Source organism: Vidua chalybeata, chromosome 1, assembly GCF_026979565.1.
Source record: "Vidua chalybeata isolate OUT-0048 chromosome 1, bVidCha1 merged haplotype, whole genome shotgun sequence".
Classification (NCBI taxonomy): Eukaryota; Metazoa; Chordata; class Aves; order Passeriformes; family Viduidae; genus Vidua; species Vidua chalybeata.
Genome location: NC_071530.1, coordinates 83,157,558 through 83,171,042, shown reverse-complemented (window position 1 = coordinate 83,171,042; position 13,485 = coordinate 83,157,558). Strand labels below are relative to the sequence as shown.

The 13,485-nt window shown below is 36.5% G+C and overlaps 1 protein-coding gene across 1 annotated transcript in view; it reads right to left on the bottom strand.

The window, feature by feature from the left end:
- Positions 1-13,485, bottom strand: part of ABCA13 (ATP binding cassette subfamily A member 13) — a 166,520-nt gene that overhangs the window by 81,053 nt on the left and 71,982 nt on the right. Inside the window, exons 32-35 of the mRNA XM_053950805.1 lie at positions 11,831-12,027; positions 10,926-11,083; positions 10,271-10,501; positions 4,653-4,743 (exon numbers count right to left, since the gene is read on the bottom strand). Coding sequence (XP_053806780.1) covers positions 4,653-4,743; positions 10,271-10,501; positions 10,926-11,083; positions 11,831-12,027 — 677 coding nt within the window. The remainder of the gene's footprint in view (positions 1-4,652; positions 4,744-10,270; positions 10,502-10,925; positions 11,084-11,830; positions 12,028-13,485) is intronic.

The window sequence follows — 13,485 nt, the reverse complement described above, 5'->3', positions numbered from 1 at the left end:
ACAGCTATTTGCTTACTTTTTGCTTCCTTTATTTCATTCCTCTTCTGCTGAAATAAAAGGTAGAATTGTACTTTAACAATATTTTCCATGCATTAAAAAAAAAATACGATTTTTAAGCAAACCACTTCTCTATCTTATTTTTGATAAACTATGTTAAAGGAGTCCTGATGGTGCCTTTATAAGGACTTCACTGCCAACCTCCAAATATTAATTCTTCTCTGCTCACTTTCTGAATTCTCAATTTCTCCCTAAAGTCATTCAAAGTTAAAAATGTGGACAAAAGGGTTGTACTAGTATTGTAGCATCAGTCTCATCAATTTTGAATGGATAGTCAAAATGACCTCTTCACATCATTTTGTACATTCAGTTCAAATATAAATCACCTTAGCTGTCTTAAAATGCTTCTCAACCAGGATCAGCAGATAACTCTGAGTCAGTGCTTTCTAGAATATTACTTCCCATTACACAGACATGCCTAGCATTTGGCTTAATTAAAATGCCCTTTATTTAAAATGGATTCAGCTTTTCAAGTGATCTAACTCAGTCCTTAGGACTGGTCTTACTTATCACCTTTCAGCAGTTGTCTTTCTTTTTCATCAGCAAGGTTATGTTTACTTCAGTGTCAGTTATGAAGATAATTAAAAGGGAAAGTTGAAACAGCTGAAATTCACAAAAGCTCTTCATTTTGATGTTTCACTATTAACAACTGCTTTTTGTCAGCTGCAATTTCTTGTAAAATTGTAAATTAGTAAATTAGCTTTTAGTTGAACTTTATAAGTATTGTCTATTGTTGAGCTCACCAATCCTAAAAGGAGCAACGTCACATTCAGCCCAATATTGTTCAAAATGGCTAACACCAGCTGCTTCAGAGAAAGGGTTAAGCAACATTAAAAAGTAGTTATGCATCAACCTGCTTCCACACCCACACTTTCAGAGGCTAACATATCCAAGAAGTCCAGAGGCATGTAAGCTTTAATAGCATTATTGTTACTGTAGCCGATCATATTATACATCCACTAATAGTCATTCTTTGGCTTTTTAAAATGTATGGCAATACTCTAAGTCTCTGTAAGTCTCTGCAATTCTATGGCAAGAAAATTCAAATGTTACTGTGTGCAAAAATATAATAATAAATTTTGAATTTTCTACTGTTTCATTTCATTTTACCTCAAGGGTTCCAACTGCAGTTTACTGCCAGAAGGGACTAGATCCAAAGTTGGCATCTCCCAGAAATTTCCAAGACAATAAATGCTAGAAAATTAAATAATTTGGCTCTTCAGCAAAACATCTATCTTAATTCAACAATATTGGTCCCTGAATGAGCCAATGAGACTGCTCACTAGCCTATTACCTGCTTTTGCATATGTTCAGATTATTTTGTCATTTATCCATGGTTAGCGACTCATCTCTTGGACTTGCTCTTAGTTCTCCTGATTATTTCTGTATATATACTGCCGGCTGTGGATTATGATAATTTTATTGGCCTCCATAGAGTTGGTTTCTCCATTTTCTCTAGGCTATTTGGCTTCAGTGGTCTTGTCAAACAGTCATTGCAAGCTCAGTCTAGCCATTTTTCTGCATGCTCTGTATACATCTACAAAACAATAACTACCATGTGTTCCAACTGTGTATAAATGAATAATGCATGACTATAATATATCTATGTACTATGTCTGCACACACAGTAATCCCTGACTTAAAAACAAAATTTTAACTGTTTTCACAAAAAGGTGAGTTTTAGTCTAAGGTTTTTTTCATTAGAATAAAACTAAAAAAATTGAGTAAACCATTCACAATGGAAACAAACTGCTATATATTACAGTGTGCATTGCATCTTTAAAATTACCAATATTAAAACTGTTACAGCTAATTTAATTAACGGACTGCTACTTACCGATAACATTTGCATTTAGAAATGCTCAAATAATTCTGAGTTTATTTTACATTATTTGAGCATTGCTGGCCTTTAAGCAGTAGCCAAGCACCAAGCAGCTGCTCGCCCATACTCCCCCTCCTCCAGCAGGATGGGGAAGAGAATTGGAAAACAGGAAGTGAGAAAAATTGTGGGTCAGGATCCAGGCAGTTTCAGAAGTAAAGGAAAAAAAAAAAAAAAAAAAAAAAAATAAACCCAAAACAAACCCACTAAAAACCAAAAAAATCCAACCCAGATAATGCAAAGGCAATCACTCACCGCCTCCCACAAGTAGACATGCTCAGCCATTGGTAGCAACAGCTACCTCCTCAAAAAAGCTGTTGTTGCCAAGCATGGCCATGTGACATTAAATAAGTCTCTGGTCAGTTTAGTTCATCTGTCCAGGTCATGTCCCCTTACATCCTCTTTCCCATCCTCAGCTTACTCATAGCAGGGATGTGGGAAAAGAGAGTGCCTTGGCACCGCAAATACTACTCAGTGATAGAAAAACACTGGCGTGTTATCAACACTGTTTCAGTCACAAATACAAAACACAGCACCATATAGGCTACTATGAAGATATTTAGCTCAATTCCAATCATACACAATACACTAAGACACTATAAAACATAACTAGAAATTGTCTCAGCTCTGACTTTAGTGAGATCCTGTCATATTTTGCTGAAATAATGTCTCTTGTGTGGTTTTGGCATTGGTGGTCAGCCTAAATCATGTACTGATTTTCTGCAGTTTCGTTTAAGGAGACATACACATCTCTGCTACGCCTCCTAGTCCAGGAGACATTAGGCATTTTGGTTTCTGCACAATCCTGACACCCCAAGGGCTCAACAGCATTAAAGGATAGCCAACACCTCTGTTTGAGCTCAGATCTGTGCTTTGTGAAAGCATCTCTCTAGTCTAAATTCTTTTACAAATCAAATAGCAGCATCCTGTGATCTCCTCAATAATCCCAGCTGCTTGCTCTAAGGGGTTTTGAAAATTCATTTGACTACTTTGACAACAGAAAGTTTGACTGCCTTTGAACCTGCTTTCAAAGACAAAGTTACACAAGTCAAGCTATTGCCCATGGAATATTCTAGTTGACTTTGACAATGATGGATACTTTTCATGACCATTTCCGAGATCTCTTATGCCTACACTTCACAACTGTCCTTAATGATGAATGACAGTCATGTGCAATGAATGACAATTTTCCAGTACTCTCATCCTCAAAGAAATGGCATTATCATCACATATTCTTGCTATAATTTATCAGGGTGAAAAAATACAGAGTCTCTGATTACTCAATTCTTTATTAATGTAATAATTTTAACAAATACTACTTTATACATTTTGAGATGCAGATGGGAAAGTATATCAAGTTCTTCGGTAGAATATACTGTCTTCATTACTTTAGGAACTGTAAATCTTACTCTTTAATGAAAATGCAATGTGGAGAAGACAGATTGTTATGATATGAAACTAGTTCAGATGTCCTAGCTGGGTCTTGAAGAAATAAATTGACTGCTATAAAATAAGGGATATTCAAAACTGTGTTTTGAATAGAAGTCTCATTCTCACCACCGACAAAAGTGGCAATTTTATTTGCTTAGTGAAGTTGTTTTAGTTTTATACACTTACATCTTCACTGATTCAAATGGAATAGCCCAGCACACACACCCTCTGGAAAAAGTCATCTATTCAAGCTTGCTTTGTGAGAAAAGGTCTCACCTTAGACCAACATTATTGGCAATGGTTATTTATTATTGGCAGATTCAATTGAATTTATCTTAACAAATAAAGAAAACTTGGCTGAAAATTGTTATTTCTGTTACAGTAACATTGAAGGTCCACAGATCAGGACTTCCCTGAGCCTGTACTTTATAGAAACATAATGAAAAGTACTTCACATAGAACAAAGTGCTTGACATCTAACCAAAGAAAACTGTAATCTAAATGTCAATCTTCAAATAGAAGGAAACATGATAAATATAGAAGCATGAAAATCCCAGAACCAATGTGATAACATTCATTAACTCGATGGACACTGTCATTAGAAAACTTGAGTCTTGGATTTTGTAATGGCATCACCTTATGATCATTAGTGATGATTAGTGATTTTTCTTATGAAGAGACTTTTTAAGAGAGAAAAATCTTCCTGTGTTTTCAGAAGCATTCACAAGAACCTCCTCCCAGGTTTGCAGGGCAGAAAAATAGAAAGTATGGAGGGTTTTTCTTTAAAACAAGATGTAAAGGAACCTAAAATAACACGCCACTTAAGAAGATGAATGATCTCCTACTACAAGGGAACCAGCTTTTTTTTCTTCTTCTTTTGAATTCTATGTGGATGAACATGAATGTACTTTTCTTAGAGTGTAGAGATTTTATATCTGTGGTATATGTCTGTAATATTTATCCATTTTCAGTATGAGACAAAGAGGATAATTAGTTTCCAGGGACTGGTACAAAGCAGTAAGTCAGTGCAGCTGCAGTGAGAGAATGTTCGTGTACACAGAAGGGTGAGAAGATGACTGTGAAGGGCTAGAGGTGAATCACAGCAGACATATAAAAACTACTTCCCAAGGCAGACACACAAAAAAGAAATTACCAGATGGTAGCAAGAAGTAATCCCCATTTGCTTGTGCATTCCTCACCTCTGGGAATTTTGTGCATGCTTACATTTGTGTTTTTGATCTTTATAAATCTAGTTGCTTCAGAAGGCACATCATTTTTTACTTACAGGCTGATTCAGCACCATTTGTATGGTCCAGGTGTGCTGCCCGTGGAACACAGGGCATCTTCTCTGAGTCCTGCAGCAGCTTCAGAAAAACCTTTCATGAAAGTAGAAAAAAGTAATTTATAATCAATTTTCTAAAACTATACATATATATATATATATATATATATATATATATATACACTAAACCATCCAGACTGCCAGAAATTACTACTGCCTGCTGTAAACACCTTGCTGGAATATGACTATAAAATTAGTCAAGCTCTCCAGTTAAAATCTTGGGGATAAGGGAAATGAAATAAATGTCAATAGATGCAAAAACACCTGTGCAAAACATTGCTGACCTATGAATACTACTATCTACAAAGATTTTTTAATAGACTGTCTGCCCTTGGTTGGCTTTTTATGCTCCTAAGCCTTGGTATGTTGGAACTCAGTTACTGCAGTTTTTACCAAGGAAACAGCTTAATTCTCTTCTGATGCCCCAGTTAGAAATCTTTGGGAACAACTAGAACTGTTACCAAAGAGTTCTAGAGTTCTAGTTGTACTAGAACATCTAAATCTAATGTACAAAATCCTACAGAGCTGAGAACTCACAGAAACCAGGGAATTCACAGTGTCTAGGGACACTCAGGAAATGTGCCTAGATATGTGCAAGCACATGGACATTAACATTACTGAAAGACATTGAAAGGACAGGCAACCATCAGAGACAGCCAAGGTGAACAAAGTCTTATAAAACTAATACTACAGAGAGGACCAGGCAACAATGTGTGTTTTGTAGCAAAACATTAGTGTGCAAATTGGGTAGAGATGATAGGATCCCATTACCTAATATCACCACGAGAAAAACTGAAATTATTTTTTATAAAAGCAGCAATCTAAAAATATGCACCGGATTGAAAATGAAAGGATTGAATTTTCTAAAGTAGGGGAACACATGTCAGAAGGGACTTAAAATTATAAAAACCCAGCAGAATTCACCAGCTTCACAATCATGAGGTCTATTTAAATAGACACTTTATTTAAATTGAACACTTTGCCAAACAGATTTGTGTTCAACCTACTATTTCTTCCTTAAACCTGTTTCACAGTTATGTCCTCATAAAGCCCTTTGAATTTCACAGACATGCATTTCATTTATCCATACCTCAGCCTTGCAGAAGCTTTCATAGTGAGCCTTATTCACACACTCCCCAACTTCTTTTAAGCTCAAGCTAAAAACACAATAACATTTTCTTATCTTAACCTGAACTGCAATTTAAATAGTGATCTAAGAACCCCAGGTAAAAAGAAAGAAAAGTTTAAGGGAAATACGAGTACCATGAGCATCTCAAATTAAACAGAAAAATCACAACCAAATTTTTCTTTGTCTTGATGAAAGTTTTCTTTTGCTCTTTCCTCTCTGTTTGGATTGAGCTGCAAGACTGATTATACCCACAGTGCACTTTCAGAAATCATTACAAAACCATTTATTTCTTCCCACAAAAGAACCTGATATCAGCTATAACAAAAATTCCTTGTTCCCAAGGAGCTCATACAATAGACAATAAAAACCTGTCAATGTGAAGTGCTTTATAGCTCTTGAAAGATATTTCTTGACTTTCTAAGGTCTGACTGTTACAAAACCATATTTTGCTTAGTCAATATAATTGCCATTTAACAGTGGTTATTGATTACATTTGTTACCTGCCAGCTTTCAGGGAAAACTTTGGCCATTAACTGCGAGGCCAGAAATTTCTGGCCTGATATGTCCGTATTAGACCCTGGAGGCAGATCCTGACAGTCTAAAACCACATTCTAATTTGTTTTCTTGGATCTGCTTGATAATGGCTCTGAACACCAATTCTGTCAAGCAAACCAAAATAATCTGCAACAATTGAATCATAGAATCACTGAATGCTCTGTGTTTGAAGAGACCTTTAAGATCATCTAGTTGCAACCCCTCTGCCACGGACACCACCTTCCTCTGGACTGGATTCCTCAGAACTCCATGCAGCCTAGTCTTGAACACTTCCAAGGATGGGACACCCACATCTCCTCTGAACAATCTGACCCACTGCCTCACCATCCTCATAAAATAGAATTTCTTCCTAATGTCTAAATTAAACCTACTCCCCTTTGTCCTGTCACTGCATGCTCTTGTGAAAAGTCCCTCTCTGTCTCATAGGCTCCCTTTAGGTACTAGAAGGTCACAATTATGTCACCTCAAAGCCTTCTCCTCTTCCAGCTGAACAAACCTAACTCTCTCAGCCTTTCCTCATGGGAGAGGTTCACCTTGGCACCCTCCTCTGGACTCGCTCCAACAGGTCCCTGGTCCCTCATGTGCTGGGGCCCCCAGAGCTTGATGCTGCACTGCAGGTGGGGTCTCACCAGAGCAGAGGGACAGAATCCCCTCCCTGGCTCTGCTGGCCACGCTCCTCTGGATGCAGCCCAGGACACATTTGGCTTTCTGGGCCGTGAGTGTCCATGGCTGGGTCATGTCCAGTCTCTCATCCACCAGCACTCCGAAATCCTTCTGAGCAGGGCTGCTCTCGATCTGTTCATCCCCAGTCTGTGTTGGTACTGAGTGTTGCCCTGATCCAGGTGCAGCACTTTGAACTTGGTCTTGTTCAACCTCATGAGATTCCCATGGGCTCAATTTTTGATCATGTCTAGGTCTCTCCAGATGGCATCCTGTCTTTCAGGTGTGTAAACCACTTAGTGAAACCACAAAGTAACTACACATCTATGGCTAGGACAATGCCTACACCTCAAAACGTTGCCTGCTTATGTTTACTTCAGTGCCAAAATAGCAGCAGACACATTTTCTTATTTAATCTCATTAAGTCACTGTAGAGAGAATGTAGTTATACCTTAAAAAAAAAAATAAACAAACCCATCAAATGGTTTTCTAATACATCCTATGTCTGTTGTCAGCTTCATTGACACATACTCTGATACAGCTGTAAAGGCAGAAGGCCACCTGCATTGCCCAGTCCTCCCCAGTTTTCAAACATCTTTTTAAGAATGGGAATCATTAGGGACTGCATTGTAGAGAAGATATGATAATTTACCTGATGTTGCACCAGATATTGTGGACAGAAGTGGTATTAGCCTAACAATGTTATTAACAGAGTGAGCACCCTCCGAAATATACAGGTATGGAAAAGTCAGGATTAGGCACCATGACAAAGAGACAGTATGTTCTTGCTACATCTAAATGAAGGTGTATACTCGACCTCAGCAGAGCATCCCTTCCCCACATGCCTTAGCAATTCCTGCTTGCTCAGTTAGTCAGAGCATGGTGTTAATGACAGCAAGGTTGTGCATTCAATCCCCATGTGGGCCATTCACTTAAGACCTGGACTTGATGACCCTTTTGGGTCCTTTCCAACTCAGAATGTTCTGTGAAATTCTGTAATTCTATGAAATTCTGTTTAATTTCTGTTTTGAATAGCAAGTCTATATCTGATGAAGGACTTGTCCTTGCCAAGGACAAAAAGTGCTTTTTGTCCTTGAGGAAACAAGTCTGGCCAAATGAGAATATTACACTGAAATAGATTAATGTGATTATGCCATCACCAGAATGTGGTGGAGCACCCTGCATCTCACTAGTAGGTGCCCATCATTTCAAGGAGGTATATGGCTTTCCCTGGAAAGTTTTGATGCAAACTCTCAGGTAATTTCAAAGAAAATAATTTTAAAACAGTACTTAATTAACAAAATTTGACACATCCTATTTTGAAAAGATGTTACAATCATTTTGTTCTCCCCTCAAAGAAAAGCAAGAAAGCAATAAGCTTTGAAATCTCCAGAGCCGCCAGAAAGTGAAACAGCATTCTCCAGAGATCTCTTAGTATATGCTGAATTTAATTAACTACCCTTCTATTCTTCTTTTGTTTCTATCAACACTTTGGACTACAAGTATTATAAAATACACAAATACAAATGGTTGGAAATTATATCTAAAGCCTAAATTTGAACAAATATAGCATTAGTGAGATTTAAAGGTGTCAGAAACTGATTTGTTAGAACTTCAAGATTCCTTTGAAATATGAATGGAAGTCTATTTTAGATTTTTAGAGAGTGTTAGTGTCCCTCAGAATGAAAAAGAATAATGATGAGTGTATAAGACAAAAAGAAAGGATAAAAAAAATTATAATACATTTCTTCCTTTAAGGCCAGGGTTCTTAGTTTTCAGATTGAATTGCTTGAATAGATTAAATAGTGCCATTATGTGCTATCCTTTTAGGGCCCAATGCAAAGAGGCTTCTGATAAGATAATAGAGAATTGAGGTTGTAACAACAATTAATGATGAGATGAAGAGATGACAGAAATCAACACAAATTAATGCATTAAATCTTCAAGCTGAAGAATTATACATTAATATCTCATACCACATTTAAAGATGTTTTAAACTTCTTCACAAAACAGCTAAAAGCACGCTCTCAACTGAGTCACAGATTCAGCTCACTGAGGAATCTTCCTCATATCCATGACAACTTCACACTTACTTTATACATGTCAGTTCTGGAAAGTCCTGTGTTATCCCATGGAGATGTAACCCAAAAGTATTCTTAATATATACATCACCTCCAAATCCCTGTTTGTCAGCGAACAATATTCCTTATACCATGTTAATCATCCATCTTCTATAAGAAAATAAAAACTTTTCAATATTTTTTTTACTTGCCTCATAGAATTGTATCACAGGAATCTAATTTACTTCATAACATGAAATAAAATGTTTATTAAACTTGTAAACTATGTATGATAGGAGACATTAGTCTCCTATCATACATAGTTTACAAGTTTAATAAACATTAACCTCCTATCATCACTTGAAGTGAAAAAAAGAATTATTTCTAAAGGATCTATAGTACAGTACTTGGTTTAGGGAATCTTGCTATTTAGAAATTATAGATGGGGTAAAAAGAGTCCAAGGGAAATAACCACTTGCTGACATGGCTATTTACACAGAGCTAAATTCAGAATGATGAAAATGCATAACAGATTCTCTTCCTCTGATGCATTTAGTATATACACATATATACATGTACATATATATGTATGTATATATGTTGATGCATACATATATCAAAGACTTTCTCTCCTGCTACACACAGAAAATAATCTTTAGGTATTTCATCACACTGTTTGGCTAAGTCCTAAGCTTCAGAACTAGTAAGTTAGAATGTATTCTTAGCTTTTTTTTTTTTTTTTTTTACAGTCCAAAGAGCTACCTGAGATGAATCACCAGACTTGAAAGCCCAAAGCTTCTTCCAATGCGATGGGCCTAGGACAACACTGCTTCTCATAAAGTCAATGACACATTACATTTCCCTTAAGTTAATGCAGAAAAAAACATTTAAGGGTTGCACAGTTCACCAGTCTTCACATTAGATTCTTAAAATAAAAAAATATGTCATAGTAGAGTGGGTGCTGAAATTAACAGCAAAGCAAAACTATACAGTATAGATTTTACCTGATTTGGGAGGTTTTGTTTGTTTGCTTGCTGTTTTTTTTTTTTTTTTTTTAACATACTTCTTACAGGAAATTGTGCAATATAAAAGATACAATCATACAACCAAGATTCTCTAACCAAGAAAATGTCATTACACAGAAAAACTACAAGTACCTCTTCCAAAGTTGTGTCAGAAATGCCATAGCCAGTCACATGTAGATGCTGAAGGCTTTGGTCTAAAGCTTGGAAAAGACCTTTAAAAGAGGTCTTATCTGCCTTTTCTGGGATCACATAGGTCAGCTCAGTCCCACTGTTATCTTTCAAGAAGGCTTCTGGAATGTGGGTCTGTACCAGAGAAGTGACCTGAACAATGTGCTTAGGGTCCTGGATTTCAAACACAGAGGGCTATGAAGAAAGAAAGATAATCATGCAGAAAAAAAATTAAATATTACCAGAAATATTGGTCTTAATATTAGAATTCATGCAGGAAAAATTCCACTGATTAAACTGCATCACAGCTGGGATACAAGACTACCTCCCAGGAATAAAGGACAGTGAGACAAGCCCATTTTTAGCTAAATACTGATATTCACCGTTTTCAAAGATGCCATTGTGTTCATCTAAATAGCAATAATAATACCACCCAGCCAAACAACCAAGGAAGCCAATAAAAACATGTTTTGCTGGTTCTCTAAGAAGCATATTACTAAACATATTACTTCCTGGCAGGAAAGTAATACGTTTAGCTGAAAATGAGCTTGTCTCACATCTTCCTTAAAATATACTTGGCAAGTACTCTCCAGTTCAGTACAGTACATTCTTAACTTACCTTTTTTATGAGTGTTAGACTGTGTCCCTGGCCATATGTCTCCCTCAGATAAGAGGGAGAGCCACAGCACCTCAGCTGGCCACGCTGCAGGATGGCAATGCGATCACTGAGCACCTCGGCTTCATCAAGATGGTGGGTGGTAAAGATCAGTGTGCAACCTGCATGACAAAGATTGGTACATATCTACAAAACCTGGTTTCTAGAGAAACCCCTGAGATGGGTCCTTTAGCCCTAGGGAAACATATTTTCAGGACTCTTTAGAATGTCAACTACAGGACTCAAACAAAATACGCTGTCAGAACTAGAAATTGAGTTAGATTCAGTTCTAAAGTTACTTTGCCCTGTTTTGTACATAGCAAACAGTATTAAGGCTTTAGAACCTCCAGCTGTTTTAAAAGCTTAAGAAATTCCTTAAAATGACATAACAGCAGTGTCTTTTTCAATGGATAATTCAATGTGAGTTATTACAGCTAATTGAGTGCTCACTAGCTGAAGGGTTTGCTTCCCACAATCAATTTTAGAATTAGTGTAGCAGACTGACTGATGAAGATATTTTCATTAGAAGTATGTAAGCATATACATACAGGTATATGCAAAATGGGAAATGGAAACCAGATAGTAATTTTGAGAAGCTGAAGAGAGGGGAGAAACTTTGGGACAGGACTTCAAACTAAGCTCAACCTTTTTTAGATTGGGTGTCTTTCTGTACAGTAGCAGATAATTCTTGTAATGCCATTTGACTTGCCTTAAAGTTACCAAGATCAACTTAATGTTTCCTCAGAAATTAATGTATTTAGCTTCTGATAATATTTTGACTACACTTTGACTATCCATATTAAATTTATTGAAAAAAAAGAAATCCAGAAAAGAAAATAAGAAGCAAATTATGCACATAAACTTTGTACCGGCTTTGTACTTCAGAAGAACATCCCAGATACTACGGCGAGAACATGGATCTACGCCACTCGTGGGCTCATCCAGAACTACTGTCTTTGAGTTTCCAATAAAGGAGATGGCAATTGACAGCCTCCTTTTCATTCCCCCAGAAAGGGCTCCAACAAGTTTGTACTGATGTTGGGATAAATCCACATCTTCCAGAGCTCTGAAATAAGAATACAGAAACAGAAACAATTTTGAAAATGTGACTAGAAAATAGTCACATTCTGTCCACTCAGAGAACTAGTACTGAAAATCATTGTAACTGGAAAGCGATAAAATCAGTACCTCTGTCTGATTATACACTTTAGTATCAAAAACAAATAGGAAAAAAAATCTCTACCTACAAAGCACAAATGCTTATCATCCTCAGATGCACAGATTTTAAATAATATTGTAAAGGAAAATTTTAAATTAAAGATAATAAAATTAATACTAGTTTGTCCAACAACTTCTGCAAACTACAGATTACAGCCCCTTTAAATAATGATAAAGACTGCTAGTTTAATGAAATAAACTGATTAGAGATCCCTGGGTAGAATAATACTATCTAATCAAATCTAATCTAATTCCTATGTTAAGGACTGGGAGATATCTTACAGATGTTTCCAATTCAGCCCTTGCCCTTGCAAGATGCTGGTTTTTTATCTGAACATGGTATGGAATCATTATTAATAAAGGCAACACTATAAGACCTTTAGCTTATTCTTCATCACACTGAGCATACAGTCACTGACCTAAGAGCTTTCAGCTGCTATCAGCTTGTCAAGCAAGACATAGAAGGCTCAACAGTCCTAAGTTAAACTCCTGAATCATTTTGGTGACTATGCAGTCTGAATGAATAAGCGATTTATCCTGAGAGAATTTCTCATTTTTAAGAAAACACATTTCAATAGCTGTTCTATAGACATATAGTGAGAAAATTTATTCTTAATCTCTTTAGAAACCTGTTTTTTTAGTCAATAAAAACTTTTTGCTTCATTCTTTTGTTGCTTTTCTAATTTCTCTGAAGTCTTTTAAAGCATTTGTTGTCTTTAAAAATAATTTTCCTCTGTAGCAAGGCCTGCAGAGTTCTGAGTGTTCTCATGTGCCATTAGTATGACAGACTGCTGCTAGAATTACAATTCAGCATTCTAGGTACATTAAGATACAGAATATTATTTCACATCACTTTTAAACCATTTACTAAGTTTGTTTTGTGTCTGAAGTTCTAGAGAATTCCTTCTGTTGTTTCTGGAGAGAACAGAGTGTCCACACCTGAGTTCATTCAGATCAAAATTTAAAAGTAACAGGCTTTTATGATAGCTGCCAAGGAAAGCCACTTTGCCACAAATGCCTCTGCCTGATTGTACACTTAAGGAGAAGTTCCATCAACTTGACATTTGTTTCCACTGAAGCATGGAAATGCCCAGCCCTTCACAGAGTCTAGCATGAATCAGAAGGTAAACACAAACTATTTACACTGCCACACTGTTTGAAAAGCATACCTTTTATTTCTGAAGTAGAATAAATGCAGTTTACTATTAATGAACCAGATCTCAGCTTGTACAGTTTACTAGTTAGTTTAATATACACTAGGAAAATATAAGATCTAGTCCTACATCGAGGAAGTCTCAGCACAAAA